Raw genomic sequence first — 21,448 nt, forward strand, 5'->3', positions numbered from 1 at the left:
CTTATTCTTGTTCTTATTCTTGTTCTTGTTCTTATTCTTGTTCTTGTTCTTGTTCTTATTCTTGTTTTTGCTCTTATTTTTGTTCTTATTCTTGTTCTTATTTTAGTGTTTATTCTTGTTCTTAGTTTTGTTCTTATTTTTGTTCTTATTTTTGTCCTTATTTTTGTTCTTATTCTTGTTCTTATTCTTGTTCTTATTTTTGTTCTTATTTTTGTTCTTTTTTTTGTTCTTATTTTTGTTCTTATTTTTGTTCTTATTCTTGTTCTTATTTTTGTTCTTATTTTTGTTCTTATTCTTGTTCTTATTTTTGTTCTTATTTTTGTTCTTTTTCTTATTCTTGTTCTTGTTCTTATTCTTGTTCTTGTTCTTATTCTTATTCTTGTTCTTATTTTTGTTCTTGTTCTTATTCTTGTTCTTATTCTTGGTCTTATTCTTGGTTTTATTTTAGAATATGGTATTCCACACCGATTCAGAATTAAAATTACCTTTATAAATGATAGGAAATGTATCCAGCACGATTTGAAAAAAGTTTTAATGTAAACTTTTGAGCAGTATTTTTTTATTTTTCTTCAACGCCAAAGCAACCTATGACATATAAAGAATTATCTCGTGGTTTTATTGTATATGGTATTTCACACCAATTCAGAATTAAATTACCTTTATAAATGATAGGAAATGTATCCAGCACGATTTGAAAAAAGTTTTAGGGTAAACTTTTGAGCAGTATTTTTTGTATTACTTAAACGCCAATGCAACCTATGACTTATAAAGAGTTATCTTTTAGTTTTATTGTAGAATAGAGTATTTTTCACCAATTCAGAGTGATAATTACTTTTATAAATAATAGGAAAGGAATCCAGCACAATTTTAAACATTTTTTCGTAAACGTTTGAGCAGTATTTTTTGTTTTACTTCAACGCCAATGCAACATATGATTCATAAAGAGTTATCTTGTGATTTTATTGTAGAATAGAGTAATTTACACCGATTCAGAGTGAAAATTACTTTTATAAATGATACGAAAGGCTTAGTAGTCAACACCAAAATGAAAACTAAGTCTCAAAAGGTTCAGAGGAATGTTTTCTATTACCTGGGTCCCAAATATTCAAACACCAAAATAAATTTTAAAAAAGTTATGAGCATTTGAAAATTTTTCTGCCATCATTTTTGTGATTTTAAGACTTTATGGTCACACCACAGGCTTAGTACTCAACACCAAAATGAAAACTAAGTCTTATAAATAGGTTTAAGGGAATGTCCTCTATTACCTATGTACCAAATATTCAAACACCAAAATAAATTTCAAAAGTTATGTGCATTTGAAGTTTTTTCTGCCATAATTTTTATTGTGATTTCCAGACTTTACGCTCACACCACAGGCTTAGTTCTCAACACCAAAGTCAAAACTAAGTCTAAAAGATTACGGGGAATGTCCTCTATTACCTAGGTCCTAAATATTCAAACATCAAAATAAATTTCAAAAATTATGATGATTTAAAGTTTTTTCTGCCATCATTTTTGTGATTTTAAGACTTTACGGTCACACCACAGGCTTAGTACTCGAAACCAAAATGAAAACTAAGTCTCAAAAGGTTTAGGGGAATGTCCTCTATTACCTAGGTCCCAAATATTCAAACACCAAAATAAATTTCAAAAGTTGTGTGCATTTGAAGTTTTTTCTGCCATAATATTTTTGATTTCAAGAAATTGGTTTTTCTTTTGAAAATTTTTTTTTCCTTAAGGGATATTATTTCTCAAAAGAAACGCAATTTTTTTTTTAACGTAACGGAAAAAATAACGTTAAATTTGCGTTAACGTACTGTTTCAAACAACGCGTTAATTAATGTATTAACTTAACGTATAAATTTCAAAGCCGCGTTAACTTAACGGTTAACGTAAACGTAGTCGAAATCCTATAACGTAACATCACTAGAAAATGTATGCCTATACTTCTTCCTCTGAATTTTCTGATTTACTAATGAAAAATGTATTCGTTCTCAAGTATACACGTAATACTTTTAGGAACATACGAATATACGATGAGGCAAACAGACAATCTTTGAAGATTATATTCCTTTAATTCTCGTTTAAATTGAAACGATGATTTATGTGTTGGAGCTATGTCCCGTTAATTCTTTTAAGAGTATTCTCGGAAGCTAGTCGAAGAACGCAATAGATCCTTCCTCAAAATTAGTTTTTCTTCGCTCATACATCCTCAAGCCATAGATAAGGTATTCGTAGATCTTGAGCTCATGATCCCTAACATAGTGGAAAGAGACAGCGTAAGGAGAACAACATTCTATACCCTAACCAAAGAAACATAATCAGAGACCAGCATATATTACTTCTGCTAAGCCAAGATTTATATATTGCCAAAAGAACTAACCATCTTGAGAGGATAGAACGCCCACTGTTGAAGAAAATCATTTTCCGGGCAATTTAAGTTACCGCACATCATATTTTCGAGACTCATTGGTAAGAATCGCTCCATTTCGCTTTTGTCACGAGAGTCGCCTGCGGTCACGTTTAATTTCGCTAAGCAGCTCCCTATCAAAATCAGTGTTCTAAAAACCCTATAAGTAAAATTATAGAAAATGACTTAATAATTACCCAAATTTAGATCTTCGAGCCCTTTAGGGCCAGAAACACACACGTTGTGGGTAATCTGTGGTGAATTTAATTTCGGAAGACCAATTTCTACGAATCGCCGGATGGCTTCTTTGGTTAAAACGTAGCCTGAACCACCCGACATGAATCCTTGTCGCACACCCGGGTTCTTGTATTTGAACCCCAGATAGAGAGCTGTTGAAGCGTCAAATCCCGAAAGTAAATAGTGCATATTTTCTAGTACAGCGTAACTAAGCCCATAATACGAGAAATAAACGGAATTTATGCGAAACGGTAACATAAATATAAATATATAATCAGTGTTTTCTGGTTACGTGTCATCGTCTGCTTTGTAGAACCACTCGGCGTCATCTACGTGGTGGAGATAAAGATATTTAAGAGCCTCTTGCGTCTTTCCCCATAGATTTTCGTATGTATCATTCACTGTCGGCAGGATAATTGCATCCGGTAGCGTATCGTCTGTAGTAATTTTTTGAAATAAACAACTTATAAAACAATTGATACCGCAAATACGGTAAAAAGGGAAATACCTTGAATGGAACTCATGAAGAGTAATTTGTCACATCGTCTTCCCCAAGTATCCTTGATTAACTGAGCTCTCGAATGTGTTTTAGGTGAAGTGGTAACCCAGCAGAGAATACGGATACGGTCACGTTTTGTTTCTAAAGTGACTGGTTGATCAGCAATCTGAAAAACTGTTGGCTGTTGACTTAACTCATTAATATGTAAAGACGTATATTCAAAAGATGGCGCCAAAAGATGGACAGCCAAAAGTCCTAATACAAAACCAATCAAGATCCCTTTCGAAAAAACCAAACACTGACCCAACTTCGAGTACTGAATATATCTCTTAATCGAATTCATCATCCGGCCTTTCTCCAATAATGTAAACTTGGTTTTCTTGCTTACTTTCAGTTAAATTAGCGCTGCTACAGACAGAACAGAAAAAGTTCACAACCGTACTTGTCGCAGAACGTTAAACTTTGACTCCAGAATGAACAAAGCTACCGCTGACGCAAGCTTGTTTTTTTATTTTATTTTTTTTTTTAATAAATTCTATGTCGCTGTTTGGTTAAGTCATCAAGCCTTGAAAGGTACAATATATTTTAGCTTAGGTTCGACAATTTCATCATGTAAAAGCGGTGTAAAAGTTTTCACATTTATATGGCTTATCGTAAAAAGCGGCTTTTTAATACACTTTTCACATCGGCTACCTATATCGACCGTTCTTTGTATACTGAATTAGTTGGACGTTATATCTTTATGATGGCTGAAAATCTACTAACTAAATGAAGCTATAGGCCTATACTATTGCTCCGATCCAGAACATTTCTGATTAGTTAATGATTTTAAACCCTTATTTCCGTGGGCGTAGGCGAAGGACTGAAGGTCATTGGACATATTAATATATAAATATAAAAAATAAATAAATATAATATATTAATTGTAAGTCACGATGCTTTTCCCTTACTTTTTCCCGTCATAGAGACATCAAAAGATATCTTTATTAATCGAATTCCCAGACGACGCCAGACCCATATTTCTAGTTTTTACTGTTAAGCTTATTAACGACAAGTGTTTTTCAGATACCAACTCTGGTTGATATGTTTCTATAGTTTTATGGGCGATACATGTGCGTAGGAGTTGATGACGTTTTTTTTTTACCGCAAGCCGACTTGTTGTTCAATTTTTATCAAGTCTCCAGAGACGGAAACGCTGTGGTTGTGAGCGGACGTGCCGTTTGCATACTCGCTTCTAGTGCTTGGAGGCTGACATATTTAAAAGTTGTTTCTACAAATGGTGCCTAGAGAATAAAGGGAAACGTTTTCTTGATTCGCTTGGGATTTATTACTCGTGCAGAAGAATTTCAGTTGTACATTTCAGTAACCGTTAAGTTTTAAGATTCGTGAAAAATACTACCTTATAAATTCTGTAAATTGCGTACAAGTACTATCCCACCTTTCGACGTGAGGTAAAATTATGTGTAGTCCAGCATGACGGCGTGTACGAAATGTTACTGGGAAGTGGTTCTTCTACTACTAACAGGTGAGGAACTTTCTCGTCAGAACCAGGTAGGAAGACTTGAGCAGTCTGACACATTCTTGTGAATGCTAACGGCGTATGTGTCCATATAAGTAACAAAATCGCTAACGGCTATAGACCGTCATCAGCTTGTTCATGAGCGCCCGAATGCAAAGAATTTTGTCGGGCGCCAAATACAACGGATGACGTAACCTCTTACAAATTTTTCTTTTTAAAAATCTATGTTGCGTAAAGTATTTTTAGATGAATCAAATGCCAAGGCGTGTACTAATGGTTCCAGCGCCGTAGCTGACTGTCTGCACACTTACCTAGAGCGCGATTTTCCTTCCATCGAAGCTATCGTCTTCCCTAAAAATCAAGGGTTTGTTTCAAATTACACGAATACTCATGACATTTTTTAAAATAGTTATTTTGTTTCCATGTAGTCAAACAGACCACGTTTTGCTTTTGGATGGGCCCGAACTCGCAGATCAATGCCAGTAAGTTGAAACTAAAAAGGTTTTGTTAAGATTTTACATGATGAATTATTTTTTGCTATCAAAATTCAGTCGCATTGGCGAAGTTGTCGAGTGTTTAGAAGCCCTGCAAACCGAATGCTATTACTACGAAGATTTTTTCCCCTTCCGTCATTTGGTAAGATCCCTCCGCAGATCCATCGACTGGGTGTGTACTCCTGAGCATCTTCGTAGTCGATTTCGGAGTATGAATTTATCATTAAATTTAATCAAATAGGACAAATGCAGTAATAACCTCTTTTTGTGACTTTTTAACTTATTTATAAACATTTCGTCATTTAGCATTGCTTAATGCTTTCAACTGCTTGGAGACGGCCCGTCAGAAAGCCAGTTCTAAAGGTCATCCTTGTTTCAAACCTAACATTCCAGTGAATATATGGTAGGTTATTAAATTCTAATAAATTTAACTCGATTCTTTCTTTTTAATGAAAATGTGCATTCAAAATTCACAGGCAAAGAATAATTCGACTTCAAAGTGGCAGCGAAGTCTGCCAGTAAGTTTCAAATCTTATTAGTCTTAAATCTTATCGCTTTGTAACTCACTAGCTTGGTCTATGCTCCCAGCAATGATGTGGTAGGTCCACTGTTAGTGGTGCTTGCATAGCTAGGTTTTATTCGTGTCATTTGTTTGACCCTGTGTATACAGAAGCGAGGCAGTTGATACCACGGGTTACCAAAAGCCTTGGGGTTATTTATATCTTTCAGCTCCCGTCGTAAAACATTAGTCAGTAAACAGATTTTTACAAGAAATTCGGCCAATTCCAAATAAAAATAGAATCGACAGTAAAAGTTCTACCCAACTAACTATGGCAAGTTTTTAGTGCCACCCAGTTCACCTCAACCCGTCACCTCAACCCATCACCTCAACCCGTCACCTCAACCCTTCACCTCAACCCTTCACCTCAACCTTGCTATTTTTTGGCGCCATCTAGCGGCCAATATAATACAAACTATAGAGACCGGCATCTCCTTCGATTTTCCCTGGACTTTGACACCAGTAGCGCCACATGCTGCGGGAGTTTTAACGAGCCGTGCGCGGAACAGTTCTTCCTGTCAGCTGAGTTCATACAGTTCATAGTAATAAATTACCTAACAACTCTTTAAGTTGAAGTATGTCAACTTGAATACTGTTTCTAGAACGGGTGTTTCTCCTGTGGGGGATAAAACTACAAAAAAACCAACAGATGAATTCAATATGATATTAGGTTAGGTTAAACCAACTCAGAGGGATTAATACAAAGGTATATATTAAGCAACTATTGCATTAACTTCTTATATCAAACACTCAGCAGTCAGCACTGTGACATTAGATTCTTACACAGACTTATTACAAATTTACAAGCCTTGTTAAAAATTGGTTTAGTTTTGAAGTTGGTGTCTGAAACTTACCAGTTTGTAACATATTTTTCGAGAATAGAAAGTTCTATAGATGTCCCACACGTGAGGCACTTTTCGAATAAAACAGACATTTTAACTATGAACTGTATGAACTCAGCTGACAGGAAGAATTGTTCCGCGCACGGCTCGTTAAAACTCCCGCAGCATGTGGCGCTACTGGTGTCAAAGTCGAGGGAAAAATCGAGGAGATGCCGGTCTCTATAGTTTGTAGGCGTATTTATTGTATTGGCCGCTAGATGGCGCTAAAAAATAGCCAGGTTGAGGTGAAGGGTTGAGGTGACGGGTTGAGGTGATGGGTTGAGGTGATGGGTTGAGGTGACGGGTTGAGGTGAACTGGGTGGCACTAAAAACTTGCCATAACTAACCCAATCTACATTTTTTACATTAGCCGATTGAAGAGATGGGAATCTAAAAATCTTATCATTCATACTTTCTCCAGCTCTGTAAGTCTAAAATAAATGTTTTATTTATTTTTAACAGGTCGTTGACTGCTCACGTGAACTGCACCCAAAGATACACAGTCAACTGTCCAAAAGAAGCACAGTCCGTCTATAAAGAATTGAATCAATTGTTTTTGAATTCATGGTGCACGCCTTCACAAATGCATACAAGAAGTTGGGCGGAGTCATCTCTTTCATCCAGCGTTCTACTTTTAACAACAGCCTTAGCGCTTGTCAAAGTGCAAAGATATTTAATATAAAGTATGCAAAATACAAGGAATGGAATACGTATATCTGAAATGTGAAAGTCAACGCTAAATATGATAGTTTAAAAAAATTCATTTTCTTGCGTGAGAATGATCCGATTCGTGATCACTCTTGTCCACGAATCCCAGGGGACTTCCGTGAGAGTTGCAAAGAGAACTCCCTAGTCGTTCATAGCAAAGTTTACAATCACCAGTCATGGCAGAACTTAAAGCTATAAGGTTTTTATAGACTTACCGCTAAACATCACGTCCGTTGTCACAGCCGGTTCTTCCCCTCCATCTAAATCCAAATGGACGACCGCCACGCTATCGCCGCCTGATACGACATCCTGTGTTGCACCACTGAGAAATCTGATGGTCTGATGGCCTTCAGTTCCTGACGATACGGTAGAACAGCCTTCACTCGAGTTGGGAGTACAAAAGTACATCGGAATGTTGGTTACGCCTAGAAGGATATCAACAAATTAAAAATAGTTCTCGTCACAAAAGGAAGAAGGCCTGCCGAACAGGCAACGTATTTATTACAAGGTAGATTGAGAACGACTGACGTCTGTCTAGATTGTCCAACTCCTTTACTAAAATGTAAACCAATAGGAGCGCTGATGGAAGCTCCGGGTGCGACTCCTATTACATTAAGAACACTTCTAGGATGTGTACTATTGGAATGGCAATTTTCGGTGTTTACGTCGGTTGCAACCGACCTTCCAATAACATTATTGTTACGAGTCATCAGTAATTGATGACAAATTTCTAATCCAATAAAAATGTACTTAGTTCATTCATTCTACTTAATTTTGCGGAGCTAGTCACCTTTCAGACTTAAGTCTTCACTACTTGTCACAGTGCTCTTCAGTCTTTTCCATTTGGCTCTTAACCACTGGTGAGATCGGACGGATGAGCGGGGCCATTTTTGAGTCAGTTCGGCCCAAGCAATATCTTTATCGCTGTCGATTTTAGATAATCTGTTGGTGAAAGAAATAGATTTGTTTTTTAAATTCGTAAGAACCGAAAGTGAAATTTAAAATTATTCAACCTTCTTATTAAATAAAGTTCGTCGGCATCATTCCACTCTACTGCCCCAATTCGTTTCACATTGGAATAGCTAAGCCACTTTTTCCGACACTGTCGTTCGCTGCGACTTCCAACACGATGAGCGATTTGAATCCAAGGTATACCAGCTACTGAGTTTTCTCCAGGTAAACACTGTGTAAAGCCAAAGACAGCTTCAAACAAAAGATCTTCTTCCTCTGGTACCCACGGCCCAGCATTGCAATCTTCTTTTAGATGACGGCACCTATCTTTGATTGACGCTGCAGAACGGCCCATAATTAACCCTATTTTCTGCCAATCATTTCCGTATTCTTTTCTTAGTTCTTGTAACTTTTTTAGTTCCTCTGCACTGTATTTGCCTATATGATTCTTTGAATCATACATCCTGAATAAATGACAACACCATTTTAAATAAATTCGTGATTTGAATAAACGTAGGCAAAAGATAATGTATACCTCACCACTCTTCGATAAACCGCAAACAACGGTCGGTTGATCCCATCTGCAATGGTCTTGTAGAAGTTTTTTCGTTTCTCTTTCCCAGATTCAAAAATAATTTCACATGGGTCTTTTATTGAAAAAGTCTGAAAATCAAAGATAAGGATATGTTTTTATAGCTTTAAATTATTGTGAATCAATCAAGTTGAATTTGAACTTGCATCACAGTAATCTAATATGTTTTGTTTCAATTGTACAGTTTCTTCTTTGCTCCAAACTCCTTGCTTCCAAGGCTGTCCTTGATTTCTTAGTTGCTGTTTCTCAACTGAAGTTGGTGTCCAGCTATGTTTAGTTAAACTGTAACTTTCTTCAGAGTTGTCATCATGCATAAGAGTTGATTCCTGTGCAAACAATGAGAAGTTTTAATCAAATTGATGGGTAACTGTAAAGAATGCAGCATGAGTATATTACTGATAACACAATAAAACGTCTGAAGAACACAGTTTAAATAAGAATATGTTACTTACTAATAATAACAAAAAGTGTGCAGTAAATAATTTATTAGTACATTTTTTTAAAGAGAATCAAGCTCTTTAAACATATTTACCTCACAGTTTGACACTTGATTTTCATAGTATTCTTCACCATCTAAATTTACCAAATATTGTTCTCCATCTTGTGATTCAACCAAAATTTCTTGAGCACATATCTCATTATTCAACTGATGAACAGAATTTATTGACATTGTTACATAAAATGGAAGGTAGAAAATACTGCTGTATAATTATTTTATTGCTGAAAGACAACTCCTGGAGTTCTCAGTTCTGCTCATGTAAATATTTACTAGCTGAATGGAACTTTTCTAAACAGCGGAGGGTGTGAAATGGAAAACCTAATCAGTGGAATTTTTCATTGGAAAATGGAAACTGTAAAAGATTATTGGTTGCCGTTATCCCGTTATCCCTTAAATAAGAGACTAGTAACTTGAGCCCGGTCGAGACCGGGGAACTTAGGTCTAGCTTAAAGTCGAAATCATTTGCTACTTTTTTTTAAAGCAAGGAGTGTTGAACGTAAACATCCAAATGTAATCTTATTTGGCAACGTCCGTTTTTTCATAGGTAGCTGCCTGGTGATAGTAATTCGTGTTATTTAACAAATGTTATATTATTGCGACTAATTAATTTCCTATCATTATTTCCCAGGTTGTTAAGCAAAATGGGTAAAAAATAAGTTTTGATCATTTACTGCTAAATTCTCATGGGCCGTTGCCCATCTGCCCGTAACAATGTTATCGTAGAAAATCTGCCCAGGCTTCCCAGACAAAAGATTTTTTTTTTCTTGCGTAGTGACAGGCTCTTCTATTGTTATAATTTCGATAATTATTCGTTTTCTGCCTGCCGATTGGGCGATTGGAATTCAATTGATTTTTTAATTAAATTCGATTAAATGTTTATTTGAATGTAATCTTTTTATAAGAAAGATATGTCCGTTTACCATCTGCCCGCCAATTTTTCTCGTTGAAAAATCTGCCCGTGCCAAGTCAACAGATTGTCATTATCTACCTATATTGTTAAATTTCGAATCTTTCCTAGGATAACTCGTCCAAAGATATTTCGCCCGTGGGTTCCTATTCGTTATTTTACCCGCAAGTAAATACGTTTTCACGTGAAAAATAATAATATTAATTGCTAAACTTTAAATAAGACGTGACTTGATCTGAGTGGAAATCAATGGGGGGAGGGGGCGGAAAACAGTATTTAACGAACATAAATGCCGATTTGAATTTGGTGCTATTTGACATATCGATATTTGCCGCGTAGAAATCGATGCACGTACTGCGTTGTGAGTGTGAGCCAGTACCCACCCTTCTTTTTGCAACGGCGCGGAAATTTACCCCATTGTCTTTCCCCCCTTTCCCCTTTGCAGCAACCCCCCCTATTTGACCATCAGCAAGGAGGTGAAAACCTGCGGCGGTTTACCACCCTCTTGAAGGGCGACTGGACTGACCAATCACAGCGTGCACGCATTGGCACAGACACAGGCTCCTCCCAAAAAAGCTTGTTCTTTTATTATATTTATTATTATTATTATTATTATATTATATTATATATGGATAGCTGTCGACTGATGGGTCTAGCACGTGCCACTGGTAGGATCGCATTAATTGTGAAAATTGAACTGAAGTTAAATATTTGTTTTCAACCGTGCATCAGCGGATCAGCCTCAATAATGCTCACGATGCTCAGATCCACAAGGTGGGCTGTAACAACTTTAAATTGTGTGGTCCCGAATGCCAATGAAAAATTCATTCCAAATCTTCTCACCTTTTTTAAAAAATCCCGTTCAATGGTACCGTAGATTTCCAACGGATCTACTTGTGGTTCTTCGGGTATGTCATTTGTCATTCCACCTGCCAATGAGGAATATTTTTTCAGAGAACATTTAAGCTCTTATTTTGTTACTCCATTTTAAGCTTCAAACAAGTTACATTGATTGTTTCCAATTCCTCTTGTGCGCGTCTTCTTTTTCTTCCTTAATCTTTGCCCACGATTGCAAAACTAATTTTTTTTTAAATCGCAAATTAACATTTTGATTAATTCAAATATTTACAAGTAAATTTTGGCTTGTTTAAATATTACTCTAGTTCCATCACAACAGATCAACTAAATTTCGTGATTTTGCCTTTGTTGAGTATGTGAATCATCGTGCTGCTTCCAACGCCCTACTAGAAAGTTGATACCGCATTCATTTTGTGGGGTTTCTCGTTTCTCTCGCACTGCTGCACATGAAAACACTTGAAATATTTTCAAAAGGCAAGAAACTATGGGACTCTTAATTTCCAACTTTGGTATAGAAAATCAAAACTGTAAAAAAAAAAATTCTTTTTCATAACAAAATCTTAATTGGTGTTCTTGCTGGTGATGTTATTCGTAAACTCGTTAGTTGAGATATTCGATTACATGTTTCAACCGGAAGTATTAATAAATAAACGAGTCAATGAAATATACAAACTCCAAGGATACGTAAGCTAATTATATTTTTCCAAACAATTCTCAAATTTATCCTGGTTTTCGCGTATGGTTCGTCCTTTAATAGAATATCCGTAGAATAATCTTCTTTCACATAATCACGCAGTCCTATTCCGCGTATACAGCGCATAATGACCAGCTTTACCCGGTTACCTACTTGTGGCTTATATTATCAAAAGAATTTGTATGTTCCCAAAAAGTTAGTAACTTTACCATATCTCGTCTACTCTCTGGATTACCTCGCTAAGTCTTTACATGAAAGCCTTGAAGCCTAGTAGAACTACACATACTTTCCTACTATATATATGGCTTCCATAGTTCCATTGCGCTTTGAGATTGAATCTTGTGAACATGGCGCACATAATACTGTCGTAAATCATTGATTATTAATTTTTTTTTTTTGCATTAATTGATAGTGTTTATTATTCCAAAGCTGCAAAAGTCCATGCACAGATTATATTGGTCCACTTGGTCTACCGCACAAAATGCAACATAGACACACACACTGTTATCAATTAAATGAGTATATTGAAATCTATTGAAAAACTGAATTATTTCCCATCACCCAGATTCGAATATTTGAACTATCGGTGGTGCGGCTAGGAGCTATTGAGATTCCGGGCGAAATCTCAAAAACGTGTAAACGACACAGCAACTCGAAAGTGTTTTTATTTCTGAAGCGATTTAAAAATCCTGCGACGGGGCGACTGCTAGACGTCGGTTGACATCGGCACCCAGCGCAACTCCTCGTTTGGGAATGTACGGGATTTTACGCGGCACCATTCTGCGAATTTGTACGTCGTACGAATTGAAATCACAAACGCTCAAATACGTAAAAAATGTTAAAAATGGTCGACTTACGTGATGCAATCGATAATAGGACACACGGAGAGACACAGAGTGCATCCAGTGCAGTCCTGGTTAACCTTTGGTAGATGGGTAACTGGATCGAAAACGATTGCCTGATAGCCGGAATCATTGCATGTCATGTAACACTTACCTTCAAATATAAATAATAATTAATAATAAATAATAAATATCAAATATAAACACTTACCACAATTGATGCACATTTCCTGTATATCATCATCGTGGGGGGGGGGGGAGGAAAAACAAAACAACAACAAAAATGAAATGCTTGCGTGACGGAAACGGTTAGACTGCTGCTGTCGTCATTTCGTTGTAGTATACCTCATCAATCATGGCGACGACTTGTTGCTTGTTATCAAGGTCGGCGTAGGTGCCTATGCGGTCAATTGCGGCAGCGATAATGGCCCGGATGGGAGGCACAGGCCTAGCAGGTTCGTTGGCCGGTCGCATAGGCTTCGGCTGATATTCCTCGGCGAGAAGATCCTCCGCTTTCTTGAATTCAGCCACTCTCTTCTCGCGCTCTTTCATGAACGGTCCAAAGTTTGGCAAATGCTGAATGAAAACCACCCAGTTTCATTATTAAATTTTGGGGGGTTTATTTGATGTCTATATTATCCACCTGATCGACAATCGTGTCCAACTGGGTGACGGGTTTGCCGACTTGATGACGGATGGTGGGCGGGCTCTGGCCGTCCCATCCTTTGAGTCCGTCAATGGATTTCAGATACATCAGAGTCTTGAGTCCGGTGATGTAATCGTCGACGACGGTGAAATCCTGATTCTGGACGGAGCTGCAAATCTTTGAAAATAGACATCGCCATTGAGAGATTTATATTCTCTTCCGCCAGCCCATTTGCCCATTTGCCTATAGACGCAATTTATGATTTGTTTTTAACCTGGAGAACGCTGGCACCGCACTGGAGGAACTGGAGAGCTGCGTCGGCCGAGTCGATCCCGCCCGTCGCTAGGATGGGAAATCCTGGTAGAGCCCTGGCAATGGCTGACACGGCCTGACAGGGGGGAGCCCATTCGTTATTTTAAGTCAGCTCACCAGATGTATAATGGCGGATATGAATACTTTCAAAGCGATGGGCCGGATAGCGTTGCCTGACATGCCTCCGTAGGTCGTCTTCTGCTCCTTGCCGATCGATGGCCAAGCCGATCCGTCGCTGCGCACTCCCATCAATCCTGATTTTGAATTTCAAAGGAAAGAATAAAAAGAAAATCCAATAAGAATGCAAATCAATTGAAATGAGAGTGCCACTTAAGAAAATCATCGCCAAACGATAACAGACCTGAGACGGTATTGGTCGCCGTCACGCCGTCGGCCTGCCCTTCGTAGGCGGCCCGGGCGATCGCCACAATCGACGTGACGTTGGGTGTCAATTTGGCGAAAAACGGGATCGTGACAGCTGCCCGCACCCAGCGGCAGATGTTGCGCACAAGTTCAGGATCCTGCAGACGATCATTTTTGGGTGGTTTCAATAAGTTGGAAAAGGATTTGGAAAGTTTGAGACAAAATAAGTTTGGTGGTACCTGTCCGCACGCTAGACCCATTCCGCGTTCGCCCATTCCATGGGGGCACGACAAGTTCAACTCGAGAGCATCCGCTCCAGCTGCGGCAGCCATGCGAGCCAGCTCCGTCCAATCCGCCTCGTTGTAGCTGCACATGATGCTGGCGATCAAAATCTATTTTCCACCCCCCCCCCCCCATGTCGGATTCATTTGGGATTATTTGACAAGACGTGAGAGATGAGAATGAAGGAATTTATTGAGTTTGATTTGATTATTACGTGATTAGGGAAATCGGCTTTGAGTTCCGTGACACTCTGGCACCAGTAGGCGGCCGTTTTCTCCGAAATCAACTCAATATTGAGGAAAGATCCTTGGCCCGGCCCGTAAATGTGTCCCGAAGTGGTTCCTCGCACAATGCGAGGCGACACGTTCGTGACAATGTCCTAATCAAACGCGAGAGTTTCCCCGTCACCAGTTGAGTTGATAGTTGATTATTTATCAAAATGAAAAGCGGATAGATACCTTATCCAGGGAGAAGGTCTTGGTGAGGGCAAAGCCCCATCCGGCCTCGAAGCCTCGGCGGATCATGGCGGAAGTGGTGGTGGGCGGTGCCGAAGCCAGTCCGAACGGATTGGGGAACTTGAGTCCACACATTTCCACGCCGATATCGACCAGGTCAATCGGCGTGTAAAACTTGGGCAATTTCGGCTCGGATGAAATGAGGAGCGAGCCGTGCGAGCTCTGCTGTGTGCAAGGAAACGATTTAGGATTTTTGGTTTCGTGCCCCGCCAGCGTAAATATTATTGGAGTGACATGTACGGGTCGACGCCCTTTTTCAAACGTTGGGGACGAGTTGACGGACCTGAATGTATTGGTGCATGTACCAGGCGGCCGTTTTGCCATCGTTAACAGACTCGACCGTCGTCTCGGCAACACCGGCAATGTCTCCACCGCAAAAGACCCAGTCCAGGCTGGATTGCATCGTGCGGGTATCCACTTCCGGCAGTCCCCAACGATTAAACTTGATCGGCGCCATAGCCGCTTTCACTGCGACATCAAATATAATTATTGATTCAATTCAATTCAGTTTTCTAGTAGAAACAAAAAAAAAATGAAAAATTTAAAAATGTCTGGCGTCAGCAGTTTCACCATCGGCATTTTCCAGTCCGGAGCCAAAAGCGGAAATGATCCAATCAGCTTTCAAGCGAACTTCCTGCTCTTCATCTTCGATCCACGTCCCGTCGTCCAGCTGTTCGGTGCGCAAGAACTTGAGTCCAGCCACGCGGTCGCCTTTGACAATCACTTCCTTTGGTGCCAAGAACGGCATGAATTCGCATTTCTCTTCAATAGCCAAACCCATCTAAAAGGGGGGGAATCATTTTGTTTTAAATTTTAAAAAATCCAAAGATAAAAATCACGCTATTGTCGCCGCTGCGTGTATGTGTTATCAATAAGACACAGCACACCTCTTCGGGGACGGCACGGACGTTGTTGAATCCTTTGCGGAAGACGACGAAAACGCGTTTGGCGCCGCAGCGCAAAGCCGACGTGGCGCAATCGAAGGCCGTGTCTCCCGCTCCCAGGACGATCACGTTCCCGTGCAGCGACGGCAGAGACGATTTGCACTTGCACATTCCTGTGATGTATGATGGACGAAAGACCCACGGGTTGTTGTTTTTTTATAAATACCCACCAAGTTAGAGATGAAACTCAGACATATAAATAAAGAGCGCATAGTATACATACCGGGTTTACTAGCGACGGAAACTTTGGGCAGGAAATCCTTTGAAGTATAAAATCCCATTTGTTCGCTCAGGTTTTGAAAGATGGGAATCCTTTTGGCTTGCGGCAAACCAATGCCGATGAAAACTCCTTGGTAGCCTTGGTCTTTCAAGCCCTGAACCAAAAAAATTCAAAAACCAAAATTGAATCGAAATTATTTTGAAAATGTTTTAAAGTGGTTGATTATATACCTGCAGCGTTATGTCATCCAGGCTGAGCGATCTTCCTCGTTCGATTTTGACTCCCAAGTCTTTCATCAACTCGATTTCGAAATCGACAACTTCGTAAGGGAGACGATATTGCGGGATTTCGGACGAACTATAGAAAATTTTGATTTTGATTGAATATTGCTTTGAAATAAGTAGTTATACTTGCATACCTGAGGCCACCAATCGTTTCATTCTTCTCGAAGATAGTTAAATCGGAATAACCCAATCGGGCTAGAAAAGTGGCGCAAGAAATCGAAGCCGGACCACAGCCGAGCAGAGCGATTTTCGACCGATATCCAGGCCCCAATTCATCCACGATCACATCGGGCGGTAGGATTTGCGGAATTTTCATCAACTTAAACATCTGTGAAGTAATATATGTCCAGAGAGTCAGATTTTTATTTTGTTTTTTTCTTTTCGTTTGTAGGACTGTATTATATCGATCAAATAAAGCCTATGCGTGTCTGCTTATTGCTTGTTACCTCCGTGGCGAATTGCTGTAGCCCTCCGATGTTGATGGGCCCTTCTTCCGACGCGTACAAATTGCACCCACCCACGCAGAGGTCGCTAGTTGGGCACACCATTCCGCACGTGAGGCCCAGAGGATTATCCGAGAAAATTGCTTTAGCTGCTCCGTAATAGTTCTATCATCAAACGGGAGCGTGGAAAAGTAGGGTTATAATAATAATTTAAAAAAATAATAAACTTTCGAACCGGACATCCGTTTTTTTTTTTTTCTTTTCTTATATTGCCTAGTTGGTGATTCGAGACTTTTATTATTACTATTATTATACGATACCTTGGTCGAGATACTGCCGATGAAGCTCTTGACGTCCAGCTGAGTCGGACAAGACTTTTGACACGGGGCGTCGGCACATTTCAGGCAGCGTGCAGCTTCACGGACGGCGGCACGCTCGCTCAGCGTCGTGTGTTTGATGTCGTCAAAGTTTTGGAATAAATCCGGCGGTCCGCAAGACTGAATAATCGCATGCAAACGAAAAAAAAAAAATCGAAATAAAAGAAAATCAAGTAAAAGAAATGTGCGTATTGTAGCGACGGCGATATGGAGCGACTGTTTTGATGATTCAATCAAACACGAATTGAATTTCAAGCAGTAGGGAATGAAAAACAAAAGAAGAAGTTGGAGGCGGACGTGCATTGAATTCGTCGAATCAGGTAATTAAAGAAAGTAGGAAATGCGACGAGTTTTCCCATGAATTATTGATATGATCAAAACCCAATGAAGAGAAGAGGAACCGTGGACGAGTATCGGAAGTCAAACAGCGTATGGGCGTTGCAAGAATATAAATGTAATTTAACTTTGAATATAAGATGAAATCGATCGATTTCGTCATTGATACCGTACCTGGCAGTTTTTATCGCCGTTACGTTTCCAGTGCTTCTTGATCTTCTTGGTTTCGGCCGACGGAACCAAACTGGCGAACGGTTTGATTTTTGGATTTAGCGCCAAAATATTCTGCGTAAAAAAAAAAAAAAAAAAAAAAAAATTAATTAAATTCCAAGAATTTTTTTGAATTCAATCATTAGTGATGGTGATGGAATTTTTTACGAAACACAATTTTTTAAAATTATTCGACTGGTTATTATCGGATTTTACATGTTTTGCTGCTCCCCTGCGCGTTAACTGATATATTTTAATTTTAGGTCGACAGCTCGGCGGGAGTCGAGAACCCAAACATATGCCAAAGTTTTTGGGTCGCTGGCCTTAACTTTAGCCGCGGAGATGTATATTATGGTATATATATATATATACATACATAAAGGCAGACGGGCAATGTAGAACGGAGTGGTATTATCGTGATACCGCTTGCCCCCGCCTCGGGCATGTGTGATTAGAAAGTAGCAAAAACTGCAGACTCCCGACGACTGGCGAGTCTTTTGATTTTTCTAACCAACATCCTGATTGTAAACCGTTTAAACTGAGTCAGTAGATAAAAAAAAACAAAAAACTATTGATAGATTGTCGAAAATCAAATCGATTGTCAACTTCAGTAGTAGTAAAACTCTTATCAAGAATGTCTGGCAATTTTTCTTTACAAACTTTAAACTATCGTGTCGCTTTTATTGGCTATTAAAACGATAAACGCATAATTCTGCTGGAAACTTTGGTGTAATCGTCTAAAACATGTTTACTTAACTTTTGCGTTGGTTTATTATATTTACGTAATCATTTGGTCCCGTACGCCCACCATCCCCGAGGCTGTCGATTTGCTTTACGTAACTTTCTATCGCGCTCTTTGCCCATCGACAGTATAAAAAGCCCAAGGTATTTTTTGGTCTTTCAAGCTGAAAATCCCCCAAAGGGCAAAATTTTTTAGTTTTTGTATTTCTTTCCACTTTTTTTTATTTAATGACCTCGCTCAAGTATGGAATTTTGGTTTTGTTTTGTTATTTTCGCGATAAAAGTAAGAGATGACATTCTTTTTCTATGACAAAAGCTTTCAACCAAACTCGATCAACGAAATGTTTTCCATCTTTTAAACCACTGATGCCCAGGGAAATCAACATTTTATTGGCCAGGCCCAGCCATATAAGTTTAAGATTGAACTGCACTTACCTCGATGTCGGCCACATCACGGCTCAGTCCGAGATTATCCATTTGCGACTTTTGATTGACTTTTCGGTGTTGGTGGGTTTTTAAATTCTCGTTTAGAGACACTGTGGATATGTTGTGCAGTTGGATGGGGTCTGTCGGTGTCCGATCTAATAAACAACGACGGACGAAACACACAACTAAAAATATTTCAACCGCAGTCGATTGACGACTGAGCGGATGCAGGGAATAAAAAGCGTCAGCTGAGCAGCAGAAGTGTCAGGCCCGACTGTCGTGTACACCAGACGGAGACGGAGAAAAAAAAAAAAAGTCCAAGGTTTTTCTTTCTCTCAGTGTATATAGCTACGCTCTTTTGACACTCGTCGAGTTAGGTTTTTTTTTCTTATTTTTCAAAAAGGAAATGGCCTTATCTCTGGCAGCGGTTTCTATTCTGGGGGCGCTCCCTATATACGTTCCTACACTCTCCGACCCACAAGGAGGCTGGAGGTGGAGGTTGCTATATTCCAAAAATTTATTTTTCCCTTTATCTTTTTTAAAAAGAAACATTTTTTTAAAAAATTATTTCTACACATGTGTTTAGTATAAATAAAAAGAAAGAAAGAAACAAAAAATGGACCAACAATTTTTCCCCTTTGCGGCCCTCTTGTGTTGCCCACATTCAACAAATCCGAAAGCTTCTTTTTGGCGTATTTCGTTTGGTAGTATTATAATATAATATCTAGCCTTTTTTTTTTTTCGTCGTGGTTACGTAACGACGGAATTAAAAATGTCGGGCTCTGCAGAGGTTTGCGAGGATTCAATTACGTGCCAGTGACGAGCCTATACGCCCAAAAGGCTCAATAGAACAAGAGAAAACCAGTAACTATGGCGCGCGTTGGTTATATAATTTCAAGCTGAAACCCCGTAGTGGGAATTAAATCACAGTTTTTCTTTTGACGGTTTTTCGCATTTTAGCTGTTTGGCGGATATTTATTTTTTTTAAAGGACGTCTTATCGAATTTGATGGTTGACTCAAATTTCGCTTCTTAAACGAAAAAAAAAATAAAATAAAAAAGCGACTTCAAGTGCTTCAGTCCATGTCTTTATTATCGTGCCAGGGAAAAAATAATAGTATGAATCAAAACTAGCGCACATCGTCTCTCATACGAGGACGGCTGCGGTATTTAGTTACTGCCTGTGTGTGTGTGTGTGTGTACTGTGTAGTAGCGGAATTGGTAAACATTTGACGACGTATTGGCTATCTCTCCTGGGCCCGATATTTTTTCTAAAGACTTATAACATATAATACGTATATTTATTTCCGAGAAAAGGGTAAATCGGAGAAGGCCACCAATTACGTCTGGGTATATATACAGGCTGGGCTGATATATAGAAAAGTTGTCCGAAATAAGGGACGTCGAAAATGTTGATCCGGCAGAGGATGGTGATGTGCAATATGCGCGTATGGTTTCCCAGTCAACTCTTTTTTTTTTTTTTCTTGTTGCTAAGGGGATAAAATTCCATCTGACCAGGATGACATGTACGGCCCGTCCCGTCCATGGTCAGTTCCCTACCGAAAAATACGCAAAATCGCATCAGAAACCAAACGAAATCCGATGGTCCAGTTAGTGGGAGAAAACCAGCTGCTGCGCACTACCTGGCCAACCTTGCTCTTTTTACATATTTCAATAATTTTATTTAAAAAAATAAAAATATTTATTCTCTTTTTCTAAAAAAATAAGCAACGCGTTACAAGCAAGTTATTGAGAAACTGGACTGGTTCTTGTTTCTGGTTAGATTTTACATTTGGAAAAAAATGTTTGTAAATTTTTTCTTGACCAATTCAGAATTTCGGTCGAAGGTTTGTCCTAAAATGGACTTGTTTGTTTCGCCCCGAGAGTTCCAGAGCTGCGATGGGTCCTCCTGGCTCATAAATTCAATTAAAAGCTGAACGCAGAACCTTAAAGCAGTAGAGAACCTGCTGTGAGAACTGATTGTTTCGCCATCTATCGACTAGTGAACAGACCACTGGAATTTCTTTTGAAAAAAATCAAATTCAAACAGGAGACAAATGATAAGAAGCCAGCATTCGTAGTATACACAGCCAAGCACAATTGGAGAAATATTATGAATGAAGAAGCGAGTCGTGAGTAGTAGTACACAGAGCTCGACTCCCTCTAGGAGCCTCTTTCAGTAGTTTGTTCAAGTGTTTCCTGGGCGCTCGATTCAACTTTTCGGGTGAAGTATACCGTGTACCGCCCAGTCAATTGATTCGACCTCTGCTGTTTGGTCGCACGCTGGCTCTCTCTCTCTCTCTTTGTGCGAGCTGCTATCCTTTGTTGTCTATCGATCAGCCGAGAGCAGAGCGCTAGAAGAAGAAGAAGCTTCTCCGTTTCACGTGAGTCCCGACTCGTGTGGTGCGGCAAAGTGCATAATATACAACTAGAGCGGGGGCGACGTAATAAGCAGCCCCCTCTATGTATATAAACCTCTCCTAGTAGGAACCCGTTTCTGCTGCGTCAATAATCTCCAACTCTCTAGCGCCGCATAGACATCGTCGAGTGGCAGCAATCGTCTATTTAAAATTAGCAGAATCGTCTTATTTTTATTTCTCGTTTTTCAATCGACTTTTTATTTTATTGCCTCATCTCTCATCCGGCCGGCGACCACTTGGCCTTTCTTTTCTTCAATCAAGTGCTATTGAGTCGCTT

At 39.2% G+C, this 21,448-nt stretch overlaps 4 protein-coding genes and 1 long non-coding RNA gene across 10 annotated transcripts; 1 reads left to right on the top strand and 4 right to left on the bottom strand.

Annotated features, from left to right (window-relative positions):
* Positions 1-1,358: 1,358 nt before the first annotated feature.
* LOC124348352 (glycoprotein-N-acetylgalactosamine 3-beta-galactosyltransferase 1-like) lies at positions 1,359-4,380 on the bottom strand. 5 transcript variants are annotated; one of them, XM_046798573.1, is made up of 6 exons: positions 4,294-4,380; positions 3,159-3,315; positions 2,943-3,087; positions 2,611-2,858; positions 2,387-2,547; positions 1,826-2,306 (listed from the first exon to the last, which is right to left on the bottom strand). In XM_046798573.1, the coding sequence occupies exons 2-6, from the start codon at positions 3,172-3,174 to the stop codon at positions 2,157-2,159; spliced, it is 720 nt and encodes a 239-aa protein (XP_046654529.1). In that variant the 5' UTR covers positions 3,175-3,315; positions 4,294-4,380; the 3' UTR covers positions 1,826-2,156. The 5 variants fall into 5 exon arrangements, with proteins under 5 accessions (XP_046654508.1, XP_046654529.1, XP_046654522.1 ...); XM_046798566.1 differs by having other exon boundaries at positions 3,159-3,323; positions 4,294-4,372; XM_046798552.1 differs by lacking the exon at positions 1,826-2,306 and adding an exon at positions 1,359-1,450 and having other exon boundaries at positions 3,159-4,353.
* Positions 4,381-4,534: 154 nt separating this feature from the next.
* Positions 4,535-7,315, top strand: LOC124349033. The gene is made up of 7 exons (XM_046799529.1): positions 4,535-4,674; positions 4,906-5,032; positions 5,097-5,150; positions 5,220-5,371; positions 5,469-5,565; positions 5,639-5,680; positions 7,065-7,315. The coding sequence occupies exons 1-7, from the start codon at positions 4,623-4,625 to the stop codon at positions 7,282-7,284; spliced, it is 744 nt and encodes a 247-aa protein (XP_046655485.1). The 5' UTR covers positions 4,535-4,622; the 3' UTR covers positions 7,285-7,315.
* LOC124346826 (cyclin-D-binding Myb-like transcription factor 1) lies at positions 7,025-9,635 on the bottom strand. Of its 2 annotated transcripts, none has more exons than XM_046798410.1 (8): positions 9,437-9,635; positions 9,000-9,179; positions 8,797-8,924; positions 8,324-8,725; positions 8,101-8,252; positions 7,816-8,040; positions 7,526-7,735; positions 7,025-7,451 (listed from the first exon to the last, which is right to left on the bottom strand). In XM_046798410.1, exons 1-8 carry the CDS (start codon positions 9,521-9,523, stop codon positions 7,363-7,365), a joined length of 1,473 nt encoding a protein of 490 aa, XP_046654366.1. In that variant the 5' UTR covers positions 9,524-9,635; the 3' UTR covers positions 7,025-7,362. The 2 variants fall into 2 exon arrangements, with proteins under 2 accessions (XP_046654366.1, XP_046654365.1); XM_046798409.1 differs by having other exon boundaries at positions 9,386-9,635.
* Positions 9,636-12,197: 2,562 nt separating this feature from the next.
* Positions 12,198-19,052, bottom strand: LOC124344567 (dihydropyrimidine dehydrogenase [NADP(+)]-like). Its single transcript, XM_046798142.1, has 21 exons — positions 18,762-19,052; positions 17,550-17,660; positions 16,983-17,159; positions 16,666-16,827; positions 16,354-16,547; positions 16,166-16,292; positions 15,939-16,089; positions 15,659-15,828; positions 15,342-15,552; positions 15,055-15,239; positions 14,715-14,933; positions 14,471-14,635; positions 14,214-14,366; positions 13,973-14,132; positions 13,756-13,865; positions 13,574-13,687; positions 13,297-13,476; positions 12,999-13,229; positions 12,865-12,883; positions 12,669-12,807; positions 12,198-12,591 (listed from the first exon to the last, which is right to left on the bottom strand). Exons 1-21 carry the CDS (start codon positions 18,801-18,803, stop codon positions 12,492-12,494), a joined length of 3,120 nt encoding a protein of 1,039 aa, XP_046654098.1. The 5' UTR covers positions 18,804-19,052; the 3' UTR covers positions 12,198-12,491.
* Positions 19,053-20,028: 976 nt separating this feature from the next.
* LOC124351198 lies at positions 20,029-20,840 on the bottom strand. Its single transcript, XR_006921431.1, has 2 exons — positions 20,491-20,840; positions 20,029-20,307 (listed from the first exon to the last, which is right to left on the bottom strand). It is a non-coding gene; the product is annotated as an uncharacterized LOC124351198 (long non-coding RNA).
* Between the last annotated feature and the right edge of the window lie 608 nt (positions 20,841-21,448).

The sequence above is a fragment of the Daphnia pulicaria genome, chromosome 1 (genome assembly GCF_021234035.1).
Source record: "Daphnia pulicaria isolate SC F1-1A chromosome 1, SC_F0-13Bv2, whole genome shotgun sequence".
NCBI classification, from domain to species: Eukaryota; Metazoa; Arthropoda; class Branchiopoda; order Diplostraca; family Daphniidae; genus Daphnia; species Daphnia pulicaria.